At 45.7% G+C, this 13812-nt stretch overlaps 1 protein-coding gene across 2 annotated transcripts in view; it reads right to left on the bottom strand.

The window, feature by feature from the left end:
- Positions 1–13812, bottom strand: part of LOC106578786 (CSC1-like protein 2) — a 105226-nt gene that overhangs the window by 50401 nt on the left and 41013 nt on the right. For both annotated transcript variants that reach the window (XM_045702296.1, XM_045702297.1), the window contains 3 exons: positions 13203–13240; positions 12789–12931; positions 10789–10840 (listed from right to left, as the gene is read on the bottom strand). In XM_045702296.1, the coding sequence (XP_045558252.1) occupies positions 10789–10840; positions 12789–12931; positions 13203–13240 (233 nt within the window). The remainder of the gene's footprint in view (positions 1–10788; positions 10841–12788; positions 12932–13202; positions 13241–13812) is intronic.

Genomic DNA, 13812 nt, shown 5'->3' with positions numbered 1-13812 from the left:
AGAGGTTAACAACAGCAGTATGTTACTGTGAGGAGAGACAGATAAACCCAGTTAACCACAGCAGTATGTTACTGTGAGGAGAGACAGATAGAGGTTAACCACAGCAGTATGTTACTGTGAGGAGAGACAGGTAAACCCAGTTAACCACAGCAGCATGTTACTGTGAGGAGAGACAGATAGAGGTTAACAACAGCAGTATGTTACTGTGAGGAGAGACAGATAAACCCAGTTAACCACAGCAGTATGTTACTGTGAGGAGAGACAGATAAACCCAGTTAACCACAGCAGTATGTTAATGTGAGGAGAGACAGATAAACCCAGTTAACCACAGCAGTATGTTACTGTGAGGAGAGACAGATAAACCCAGATAACCACAGCAGCATGTTACTGTGAGGAGAGACAGATAAACCCAGTTAACCACAGCAGCATGTTACTGTGAGGAGAGACAGATAGAGGTTAACCACAGCAGTATGTTACTGTGAGGAGAGACAGATAGAGGTTAACCACAGCAGTATGTTACTGTGAGGAGAGACAGATAGAGGTTAACAACAGCAGCATGTTACTGTGAGGAGAGACAGATAGAGGTTAACAACAGCAGTATGTTACTGTGAGGAGAGACAGATAAACCCAGTTAACCACAGCAGTATGTTACTGTGAGGAGAGACAGATAAACCCAGTTAACCACAGCAGTATGTTAATGTGAGGAGAGACAGATAAACCCAGTTAACCACAGCAGCATGTTACTGTGAGGAGAGACAGATAAACCCAGTTAACCACAGCAGCATGTTACTGTGAGGAGAGACAGATAGAGGTTAACCACAGCAGTATGTTACTGTGAGGAGAGACAGATAGAGGTTAACAACAGCAGTATGTTAATGTGAGGAGAGACAGATAAACCCAGTTAACCACAGCAGTATGTTACTGTGAGGAGAGACAGATAAACCCAGTTAACCACAGCAGTATGTTACTGTGAGGAGAGACAGGTAAACCCAGTTAACCACAGCAGTATGTTACTGTGAGGGGAGACAGATAGAGGTTAACCACAGCAGTATATTACTGTGAGGGGAGACAGACAGATAAACGTAGTTAACCACAGCAGTATGTTACTGTGAGGAGAGACAGATAAACCCAGTTAACCACAGCAGTATGTTACTGTGAGGAGAGACAGGTAAACCCAGTTAACCACAGCAGTATGTTACTGTGAGGGGAGACAGATAGAGGTTAACCACAGCAGTATATTACTGTGAGGGGAGACAGACAGATAAACGTAGTTAACCACAGCAGTATGTTACTGTGAGGAGAGACAGATAAACCCAGTTAACCACAGCAGTATGTTACTGTGAGGAGAGACAGGTAAACCCAGTTAACCACAGCAGTATGTTACTGTGAGAAGAGACAGATAGAGGTTAACCACAGCAGTATGTTACTGTGAGGAGAGACAGGTAAACCCAGTTAACCACAGCAGTATGTTACTGTGAGGAGAGACAGGTAAACCCAGTTAACCACAGCAGCATGTTACTGTGAGGAGAGACAGGTAGAGGTTAACCACAGCAGTATGTTACTGTGAGGAGAGACAGGTAAACCCAGTTAACCACAGCAGTATGTTACTGTGAGGAGAGACAGATAACCACAGCAGTATGTTACTGTGAGGGGAGACAGATAAACCCAGTTAACCACAGCAGCATGTTACTGTGAGGAGAGACAGGTAGAGGTTAACCACAGCAGTATGTTACTGTGAGGAGAGACAGATAAACCCAGTTAACCACAGCAGCATGTTACTGTGAGGAGAGACAGGTAGATGTTAACAACAGCAGTATGTTACTGTGAGGAGAGACAGGTAAACCCAGTTAACCACAGCAGTATGTTACTGTGAGGAGTGACAGATAAACCCAGTTAACCACAGCAGCATGTTACTGTGAGGAGAGACAGATAAACCCAGTTAACCACAGCAGCATGTTACTGTGAGGAGAGACAGGTAGAGGTTAACCACAGCAGTATGTTACTGTGAGGAGAGACAGATAAACCCAGTTAACCACAGCAGCATGTTACTGTGAGGAGAGACAGGTAGAGGTTAACAACAGCAGTATGTTACTGTGAGGAGAGACAGGTAAACCCAGTTAACCACAGCAGTATGTTACTGTGAGGAGTGACAGATAAACCCAGTTAACCACAGCAGCATGTTACTGTGAGGAGAGACAGATAAACCCAGTTAACCACAGCAGTATGTTACTGTTAGGAGAGACAGGTAAACCCAGTTAACCACAGCAGCATGTTACTGTGAGGAGAGACAGGTAAACCCAGTTAACCACACCAGTATGTTACTGTGAGGAGAGACAGATAGAGGTTAACCACAGCAGTATGTTACTGTGAGGAGAGACAGGTAAACCCAGTTAACCACAGCAGTATGTTACTGTGAGGAGAGACAGGTAAACCCAGTTAACCACAGCAGTATGTTACTGTGAGGAGAGACAGGTAAACCCAGTTAACCACAGCAGTATGTTACTGTGAGGGGAGACAGATAGAGGTTAACCACAGCAGTATATTACTGTGAGGGGAGACAGACAGATAAACGTAGTTAACCACAGCAGTATGTTACTGTGAGGAGAGACAGATAAACCCAGTTAACCACAGCAGTATGTTACTGTGAGGAGAGACAGGTAAACCCAGTTAACCACAGCAGTATGTTACTGTGAGGGGAGACAGATAGAGGTTAACCACAGCAGTATATTACTGTGAGGGGAGACAGACAGATAAACGTAGTTAACCACAGCAGTATGTTACTGTGAGGAGAGACAGATAAACCCAGTTAACCACAGCAGTATGTTACTGTGAGGAGAGACAGGTAAACCCAGTTAACCACAGCAGTATGTTACTGTGAGAAGAGACAGATAGAGGTTAACCACAGCAGTATGTTACTGTGAGGAGAGACAGGTAAACCCAGTTAACCACAGCAGTATGTTACTGTGAGGAGAGACAGGTAAACCCAGTTAACCACAGCAGCATGTTACTGTGAGGAGAGACAGGTAGAGGTTAACCACAGCAGTATGTTACTGTGAGGAGAGACAGGTAAACCCAGTTAACCACAGCAGTATGTTACTGTGAGGAGAGACAGATAACCACAGCAGTATGTTACTGTGAGGGGAGACAGATAAACCCAGTTAACCACAGCAGCATGTTACTGTGAGGAGAGACAGGTAGAGGTTAACCACAGCAGTATGTTACTGTGAGGAGAGACAGATAAACCCAGTTAACCACAGCAGCATGTTACTGTGAGGAGAGACAGGTAGATGTTAACAACAGCAGTATGTTACTGTGAGGAGAGACAGGTAAACCCAGTTAACCACAGCAGTATGTTACTGTGAGGAGTGACAGATAAACCCAGTTAACCACAGCAACATGTTACTGTGAGGAGAGACAGATAAACCCAGTTAACCACAGCAGCATGTTACTGTGAGGAGAGACAGGTAGAGGTTAACCACAGCAGTATGTTACTGTGAGGAGAGACAGATAAACCCAGTTAACCACAGCAGCATGTTACTGTGAGGAGAGACAGGTAGAGGTTAACAACAGCAGTATGTTACTGTGAGGAGAGACAGGTAAACCCAGTTAACCACAGCAGTATGTTACTGTGAGGAGTGACAGATAAACCCAGTTAACCACAGCAGCATGTTACTGTGAGGAGAGACAGATAAACCCAGTTAACCACAGCAGTATGTTACTGTTAGGAGAGACAGGTAAACCCAGTTAACCACAGCAGCATGTTACTGTGAGGAGAGACAGGTAAACCCAGTTAACCACACCAGTATGTTACTGTGAGGAGAGACAGATAGAGGTTAACCACAGCAGTATGTTACTGTGAGGAGAGACAGGTAAACCCAGTTAACCACAGCAGTATGTTACTGTGAGGAGAGACAGGTAAACCCAGTTAACCACAGCAGCATGTTACTGTGAGGAGAGACAGGTAGAGGTTAACCACAGCAGTATGTTACTGTGAGGAGAGACAGGTAAACCCAGTTAACCACAGCAGTATGTTACTGTGAGGAGAGACAGGTAAACCCAGTTAACCACAGCAGTATGTTACTGTGAGGAGAGACAGATAAACCCAGTTAACCACAGAAGTATGTTACTGTGAGGAGAGACAGATAAACCCAGTTAAACACAGCAGTATGTTATTGTGAGGAGAGACAGGTAAACCCAGTTAACCACAGCAGTATGTTACTGTGAGGAGAGACAGGTAAACCCAGTTAACCACAGCAGCATGTTACTGTGAGGAGAGACAGGTAAACCCAGTTAACCACAGCAGTATGTTACTGTGAGGAGAGACAGGTAAACCCAGTTAACCACAGCAGCATGTTACTGTGAGGAGAGACAGGTAAACCCATTTAACCACAGCAGTATGTTACTGTGAGGAGAGACAGGTAAACCCAGTTAACCACAGCAGTATGTTACTGTGAGGAGAGACAGGTAAACCCAGTTAACCACAGCAGTATGTTACTGTGAGGAGAGACAGGTAAACCCATTTAACCACAGCAGTATGTTACTGTGAGGAGAGACAGATAAACCCAGTTAACCACAGCAGTATGTTACTGTGAGGAGAGACAGGTAAACCCAGTTAACCACAGCAGTATGTTACTGTGAGGAGAGACAGGTAAACCCAGTTAACCACAGCAGCATGTTACTGTGAGAAGAGACAGGTAAACCCATTTAACCACAGCAGTATGTTACTGTGAGGAGAGACAGATAAACCCAGTTAACCACAGCAGTATGTTACTGTGAGGAGAGACAGGTAAACCCAGTTAACCACAGCAGCATGTTACTGTGAGGAGAGACAGATAAACCCAGTTAACCACAGCAGTATGTTACTGTGAGGAGAGACAGATAAACCCAGTTAACCACAGCAGTATGTTACTGTGAGGAGAGACATGTAAACCAGGTTAACCACAGCAGTATGTTACTGTGAGGAGAGACAGGTAAACCCAGTTAACCACAGCAGTATGTTACTGTGAGGAGAAACAGATAAACCCAGTTAACCACAGCAGTATGTTACTGTGAGGAGAGACAGGTAAACCCAGTTAACCACAGCAGCATGTTACTGTGAGGAGAGACAGATAAACCCAGTTAACCACAGCAGTATGTTACTGTGAGGAGAGACAGATAACCACAGCAGTATGTTACTGTGAGGAGAGACAGGTAAACCCAGTTAACCACAGCAGTATGTTACTGTGAGGAGAGACAGGTAAACCCAGTTAACCACAGCAGTATGTTACTGTGAGGAGAGACAGATAAACCCAGTTAACAACAGCAGTATGTTACTGTGAGGAGAGACAGGTAAACCCAGTTAACCACAGCAGCATGTTACTGTGAGGAGAGACAGATAAACTCAGTTAACCACAGCAGTATGTTACTGTGAGGAGAGACAGATAAACCCAGTTAACCACAGCAGTATGTTACTGTGAGGAGAGACATGTAAACCAGGTTAACCACAGCAGTATGTTACTGTGAGGAGAGACAGGTAAACCCAGTTAACCACAGCAGTATGTTACTGTGAGGAGAAACAGATAAACCCAGTTAACCACAGCAGTATGTTACTGTGAGGAGAGACAGGAAACCGAAACAGAGCATGTTATGTGAGGAGAGACAGATAAACCCAGTTAACCACAGCAGTATGTTACTGTGAGGAGAGACAGATAACCACAGCAGTATGTTACTGTGAGGAGAGACAGGTAAACCCAGTTAACCACAGCAGTATGTTACTGTGAGGAGAGACAGGTAAACCCAGTTAACCACAGCAGTATGTTACTGTGAGGAGAGACAGATAAACCCAGTTAACAACAGCAGTATGTTACTGTGAGGAGAGACAGATAAACCCAGTTAACCACAGCAGTATGTTACTGTGAGGAGAGACAGATAGAGGTTAACCACAGCAGTATGTTACTGTGAGGAGAGACAGATAGAGGTTAACCACAGCAGTATGTTACTGTGAGGAGAGACAGATAGAGGTTAACCACAGCAGTATGTTACTGTGAGGAGAGACAGATAACCACAGCAGTATGTTACTGTGAGGAGAGACAGGTAAACCCAGTTAACCACAGCAGTATGTTACTGTGAGGAGAGACAGGTAAACCCAGTTAACCACAGCAGTATGTTACTGTGAGGGGAGACAGATAAACCCAGTTAACCACAGCAGTATGTTACTGTGAGGAGAGACAGATAAACCCAGTTAACCACAGCAGTATGTTAATGTGAGGAGAAACAAATAAACCCAGTTAACCACAGCAGTATGTTACTGTGAGGAGAGACAGATAAACCCAGATAACCACAGCAGCATGTTACTGTGAGGAGAGACAGATAAACCCAGATAACCACAGCAGCATGTTACTGTGAGGAGAGACAGATAAACCCAGTTAACCACAGCAGCATGTTACTGTGAGGAGAGACAGATAGAGGTTAACCACAGCAGTATGTTACTGTGAGGAGAGACAGATAGAGGTTAACCACAGCAGTATGTTACTGTGAGGAGAGACAGATAGAGGTTAACAACAGCAGTATGTTACTGTGAGGAGAGACAGATAAACCCAGTTAACCACAGCAGTATGTTACTGTGAGGAGAGACAGATAGAGGTTAACCACAGCAGTATGTTACTGTGAGGAGAGACAGGTAAACCCAGTTAACCACAGCAGCATGTTACTGTGAGGAGAGACAGATAGAGGTTAACAACAGCAGTATGTTACTGTGAGGAGAGACAGATAAACCCAGTTAACCACAGCAGTATGTTACTGTGAGGAGAGACAGATAAACCCAGTTAACCACAGCAGTATGTTAATGTGAGGAGAGACAGATAAACCCAGTTAACCACAGCAGTATGTTACTGTGAGGAGAGACAGATAAACCCAGATAACCACAGCAGCATGTTACTGTGAGGAGAGACAGATAAACCCAGTTAACCACAGCAGCATGTTACTGTGAGGAGAGACAGATAGAGGTTAACCACAGCAGTATGTTACTGTGAGGAGAGACAGATAGAGGTTAACCACAGCAGTATGTTACTGTGAGGAGAGACAGATAGAGGTTAACAACAGCAGCATGTTACTGTGAGGAGAGACAGATAGAGGTTAACAACAGCAGTATGTTACTGTGAGGAGAGACAGATAAACCCAGTTAACCACAGCAGTATGTTACTGTGAGGAGAGACAGATAAACCCAGTTAACCACAGCAGTATGTTAATGTGAGGAGAGACAGATAAACCCAGTTAACCACAGCAGCATGTTACTGTGAGGAGAGACAGATAAACCCAGTTAACCACAGCAGCATGTTACTGTGAGGAGAGACAGATAGAGGTTAACCACAGCAGTATGTTACTGTGAGGAGAGACAGATAGAGGTTAACAACAGCAGTATGTTAATGTGAGGAGAGACAGATAAACCCAGTTAACCACAGCAGTATGTTACTGTGAGGAGAGACAGATAAACCCAGTTAACCACAGCAGTATGTTACTGTGAGGAGAGACAGATAAACCCAGTTAACCACAGCAGTATGTTACTGTGAGGAGAGACATGTAAACCAGGTTAACCACAGCAGTATGTTACTGTGAGGAGAGACAGGTAAACCCAGTTAACCACAGCAGTATGTTACTGTGAGGAGAAACAGATAAACCCAGTTAACCACAGCAGTATGTTACTGTGAGGAGAGACAGGTAAACCCAGTTAACCACAGCAGCATGTTACTGTGAGGAGAGACAGATAAACCCAGTTAACCACAGCAGTATGTTACTGTGAGGAGAGACAGATAACCACAGCAGTATGTTACTGTGAGGAGAGACAGGTAAACCCAGTTAACCACAGCAGTATGTTACTGTGAGGAGAGACAGGTAAACCCAGTTAACCACAGCAGTATGTTACTGTGAGGAGAGACAGATAAACCCAGTTAACAACAGCAGTATGTTACTGTGAGGAGAGACAGATAAACCCAGTTAAGCACAGCAGTATGTTACTGTGAGGAGAGACAGATAGAGGTTAACCACAGCAGTATGTTACTGTGAGGAGAGACAGATAGAGGTTAACCACAGCAGTATGTTACTGTGAGGAGAGACAGATAGAGGTTAACCACAGCAGTATGTTACTGTGAGGAGAGACAGATAACCACAGCAGTATGTTACTGTGAGGAGAGACAGGTAAACCCAGTTAACCACAGCAGTATGTTACTGTGAGGAGAGACAGGTAAACCCAGTTAACCACAGCAGTATGTTACTGTGAGGGGAGACAGATAAACCCAGTTAACCACAGCAGTATGTTACTGTGAGGAGAGACAGATAAACCCAGTTAACCACAGCAGTATGTTAATGTGAGGAGAGACAGATAAACCCAGTTAACCACAGCAGTATGTTACTGTGAGGAGAGACAGATAAACCCAGATAACCACAGCAGCATGTTACTGTGAGGAGAGACAGATAAACCCAGTTAACCACAGCAGCATGTTACTGTGAGGAGAGACAGATAAACCCAGTTAACCACAGCAGCATGTTACTGTGAGGAGAGACAGATAGAGGTTAACCACAGCAGTATGTTACTGTGAGGAGAGACAGATAGAGGTTAACCACAGCAGTATGTTACTGTGAGGAGAGACAGATAGAGGTTAACAACAGCAGTATGTTACTGTGAGGAGAGACAGATAAACCCAGTTAACCACAGCAGTATGTTACTGTGAGGAGAGACAGATAGAGGTTAACCACAGCAGTATGTTACTGTGAGGAGAGACAGGTAAACCCAGTTAACCACAGCAGCATGTTACTGTGAGGAGAGACAGATAGAGGTTAACAACAGCAGTATGTTACTGTGAGGAGAGACAGATAAACCCAGTTAACCACAGCAGTATGTTACTGTGAGGAGAGACAGATAAACCCAGTTAACCACAGCAGTATGTTAATGTGAGGAGAGACAGATAAACCCAGTTAACCACAGCAGTATGTTACTGTGAGGAGAGACAGATAAACCCAGATAACCACAGCAGCATGTTACTGTGAGGAGAGACAGATAAACCCAGTTAACCACAGCAGCATGTTACTGTGAGGAGAGACAGATAGAGGTTAACCACAGCAGTATGTTACTGTGAGGAGAGACAGATAGAGGTTAACCACAGCAGTATGTTACTGTGAGGAGAGACAGATAGAGGTTAACAACAGCAGCATGTTACTGTGAGGAGAGACAGATAGAGGTTAACAACAGCAGTATGTTACTGTGAGGAGAGACAGATAAACCCAGTTAACCACAGCAGTATGTTACTGTGAGGAGAGACAGATAAACCCAGTTAACCACAGCAGTATGTTAATGTGAGGAGAGACAGATAAACCCAGTTAACCACAGCAGTATGTTACTGTGAGGAGAGACAGATAAACCCAGATAACCACAGCAGCATGTTACTGTGAGGAGAGACAGATAAACCCAGTTAACCACAGCAGCATGTTACTGTGAGGAGAGACAGATAGAGGTTAACCACAGCAGTATGTTACTGTGAGGAGAGACAGATAGAGGTTAACCACAGCAGTATGTTACTGTGAGGAGAGACAGATAGAGGTTAACCACAGCAGTATGTTACTGTGAGGAGAGACAGGTAAACCCAGTTAACCACAGCAGCATGTTACTGTGAGGAGAGACAGATAGAGGTTAACCACAGCAGTATGTTACTGTGAGGAGAGACAGATAGAGGTTAACCACAGCAGCATGTTACTGTGAGGAGAGACAGACACCAACCATTCCTACTAAAATTGGAGCGTCAATAAGTAAGATGTCCAATCAAAAACACATATTTTGACCAACGGATATAATCATATATATAAATATATGTTTGTGTAGATAATACTCTAAGAAAACAAAATGGTCCAAACCTCATGAATCTATCATAATTTGTTTAAAATGTTATTGGAGTTTTTACCCTTGTAGGATGACCAGAATTAGGGTGACTAAATAAATGGAAGGCAGAGAAAGTGGTCAAGAACCTGGATAAAAAGCATTGTGTCAGCCAGTCTGGATGCTGTGAGAGAATTAAGGCTGACAGGCTCACCGTTGAACTCATCATTCTTCTCCAATACGGAAGACATAAAACAATATAGAAGTAAGATAGATATCGATGTTTAGACATGATGTAGTATCTTCATATTTCAGTATTCGCTTTTCATATTCCTGTTCTATTTAGAAGATTCTCACAAAAACAAGCGAATGTCTGTGAAATGTCACTGGAACACTGAGCACACAGCAAGATTTTTTATTTTCAAAGCCGTTTTACATTTAATTCAGCTCGTCATGCTTAATTTTGCATTTTTTTTTGCACCTGGCGTAAACAACTTTAAAAGACGACCACCACAACGTGTCAACAGAGCTCTGTGCTTATTATCGGTTACAAAAAAAGAAATCTGACTTTTTAGATGTAATCTTAACGAAATGGTAAAGAAAAACGCCACTGAACGATTCAGAACATGAAGATTCATATTGGTCAAGGTAAAATGTTGTTCGAGCCCTGAATGTTGATTGGCTGAAAGCTGTGGTATATCAGACCGTATACCATGGGTATGACAACAACAACAAAACACTTTTACTGTTCGGATAACGTTGGTAACCAGTTTATAATAGCAATAAGGCATCTCTGGGGTTTGTGGTATATGTCCAATATACCACGGCTAAGGGCTGTATCCAGGCTGTACCCGAGGTGCCTTATTGCTTAATTATAATGTAAGGAAGTTCATTTTCATCACCATCACCCTACAATAAGGAAACAGAAATGGAGAAGCACTCACTTGGCATCCAGATTGGCTATAGTGGTACGCCCAAAACTGTAGGCATTGTTTTCTGTGTGGGAAAAAAAAAGAGATTATATTTTACTTCATGGTTAGCCTAGTACACAGTAGAATAACAGGACATTGTCTGTTGAAGCAGCTAGTCATTCTATTTCTACAATTGGTTCTAGAATGGGAATGTACGTTATAATTCATTCTATGATTGGGTTCTAGAATGGGAATGTACATTATAGTTCATTATATTTCTATGATTGGGTTCTAGAATGGGAATTGTACATTATAGTTCATTATATTTCTATGATTGGGTTCTAGAATGGGAATTGTACGTTATAGTTCATTCTATATCCATAGGTGGGTTTGGGGCTCGTGTGTTTTTAGAGGAACAGGAGGTTTCCTATTATATCAAAGTGAGGAAATGAATCCACAAGGCGCTGACGAGATGAATTTGACTCATGTGATACACAGAATATATGTTTTAAATGGCCAAGCTGGCCAGCATGACCACAGCTATTTCTACACAGAGGACATTGATAGTAATTACATCTAATAACAAATAGTCTGCCTTTGAACATCAAGCCGCCTCGCCCTAAAGGAGCAGCCGCCGCCGCCTCGCCCTAGAGGAGCAGCCGCCGCCGCCTCGCCCTAGAGGAGGAGCCGCCGCCGCCTCGCCCTAGAGGAGGAGCCGCCGCCGCCTCGCCCTAGAGGAGGAGCCACCGCCGCCTCGCCCTAGAGGAGCAGCCGCCGCCGCCTCGCCCTAGAGGAGCAGCCGCCGCCGCCTCGACCTAGAGGAGCAGCCGCCACCGCCTCGCCCTAGAGGAGCAGCCACCACCGCCTCGCCCTAGAGGAGGAGCCACCGCCGCCTCGCCCTAGAGGAGGAGCCACCGCCGCCTCGCCCTAGAGGAGCCGCCGCCACCTCGCCCTAGAGGAGGAGCCGCCGCCGCCTCGCCCTAGAGGAGCAGCCACCGCCGCCTCGCCCTAGAGGAGGAGCCACCGCCGCCTCGCCCTAGAGGAGCCGCCGCCGCCGCCTCGCCCTAGAGGAGCCGCCGCCGCCACCTCGCCCTAGAGGAGCAGCCACCACCGCCTCGCCCTAGAGGAGGAGCCACCGCCGCCTCGCCCTAGAGGAGCCGCCGCGCGCCTAGAGGAGCCGCCGCCGCCACCTCGCCCTAGAGGAGCAGCCGCCGCCGCGCCTAGAGGAGGCGCCGCCGCCGCGCCCTAGAGGAGGCGCCGCCGCCGCCTCGCCCTAGAGGAGGAGCAGCCGCCTCGCCCTAGAGGAGGAGCAGCCGCCGCGCCCTAGAGGAGGAGCAGCCGCCGCCTCGCCCTAGAGGAGGAGCAGCCGCCGCCTCGCCCTAGAGGAGGAGCAGCCGCCGCCTCGCCCTAGAGGAGGAGCAGCCGCCGCCTCGCCCTAGAGGAGGAGCAGCCGCCGCCTCGCCCTAGAGGAGGAGCAGCCGCCTCGCCCTAGAGGAGGAGCAGCCGCCTCGCCCTAGAGGAGGAGCAGCCGCCTCGCCCTAGAGGAGGAGCAGCCGCCTCGCCCTAGAGGAGGAGCAGCCGCCTCGCCCTAGAGGAGCTGGAGATATGCTCCTGCCCGATGGACTCAGACAAGGCTAGCTTGGACAAGGCTACTTTTTCACTTACTTGTATTTGCCTCCACTTTGATGTTTCATGTGACGACAAGATGGAAAAATCACATGATATAACCCTTGAGTCATCAGAGTTAAAATAGATACAATTCAATCTATATTAATAACCTCAAAGTCCTAAAACCCCACTATCCAGACTAAAGGACTTCTGAAGTGAGGGACTTCTGATGACTACTAGGGAAACGTCTCAAATGGCCCCCTATTCCCTCTGAAGTGCACTACTGTTGACCAGGACCACCCACAGGGACATAGGGAAATAGGGCCCTGATCTAAAGTAGTGCACTACATAGGGGATACGGGACACCACCAGCCCAGTGTTAGTCTCAAGTATTCCTGAAGTCCCGCCCCCTAAACCCCACTCACCCAATAGATTTCCTGAGAAGTTGACGGGCAGGACAATGGCCACTGAGAGCACGCCCACCACCACCAGCAGACCAATGATGTGCCTCTGGAAGGAGAGGTAGTGCACTGCATCCTCCCCACACTTCTCCCGGATCTCCTCATCCCTGGAGAGAGAGAGAGAGAGAGAGAGAGAGAGAGAGAGAGAGAGAGAGAGAGAGAGAGAGAGATTTAACTTTTATTTAACCAGGAAAGTCCCTATGAGGCAGAGCAGACCTCTGAACACAGTCAAATTGACAGTTTGTTTGTTAACTAACACACACACACACACACACACACACACACACACACACACACACACACACACACACACACACACACACATTCTCCCTTTCTTGCTGTCCCATGCACACACCCAAAGCTTTATTGGAGACTCACTTTATGCGGAAGATGGCTGTTAACCAGGAGCAGAATCCCTGAAGAGAGATGAGATTAGGTTAGAGCTGCTGTAGATTACAGTTTATTATCCAATTGGGGGAAATTCTTCTTGCAACGTTGCGTCACAGTAGTGGACTCATAAAAAGTGAGTAAGTGACCCGAATAAAACCCAACCCAAAACTGAACATGTCAAGGTTCTCCCAAGCTGTATCCTGCAGTGTTGGGGGTCAATTCCATTTCAATTCAGAACATAAATCAAATTCTAATTCCACATTTTCCTCATCAAAAAGCATTGAAGAGAATTTAAATTTCAGTGTACTTCCTGAATTGACTGGAATTCAAAAGAAATTAACAGTAACCTCGGTATCCTGTTCTCTGGTCAAACGTACACTTGGTCAGCAGTTCAAAGTAATGCTGACAATAGGACGAAATCAACTATGTGGTTCTCGCAACTTACTCTCAAACTTTTCTATAATTTCAGTCGGTAGTTTTGAAAGTGGTGATCAGAAGCCTAAAGTGGTCCCCGTTTTTTTTTGTGTGTACTACTTCATCCAACTGTCTACTACGTCATCCATTTGGTGTGATATGTTACGGATTTTGCAATTCGTAT

This window comes from Salmo salar, chromosome ssa19 (genome assembly GCF_905237065.1).
Source record: "Salmo salar chromosome ssa19, Ssal_v3.1, whole genome shotgun sequence".
NCBI classification, from domain to species: domain Eukaryota; kingdom Metazoa; phylum Chordata; class Actinopteri; order Salmoniformes; family Salmonidae; genus Salmo; species Salmo salar.
The sequence above is the reverse complement of the archived record's forward strand: the minus strand, read 5'-3'. Positions and strand labels throughout refer to the sequence as shown.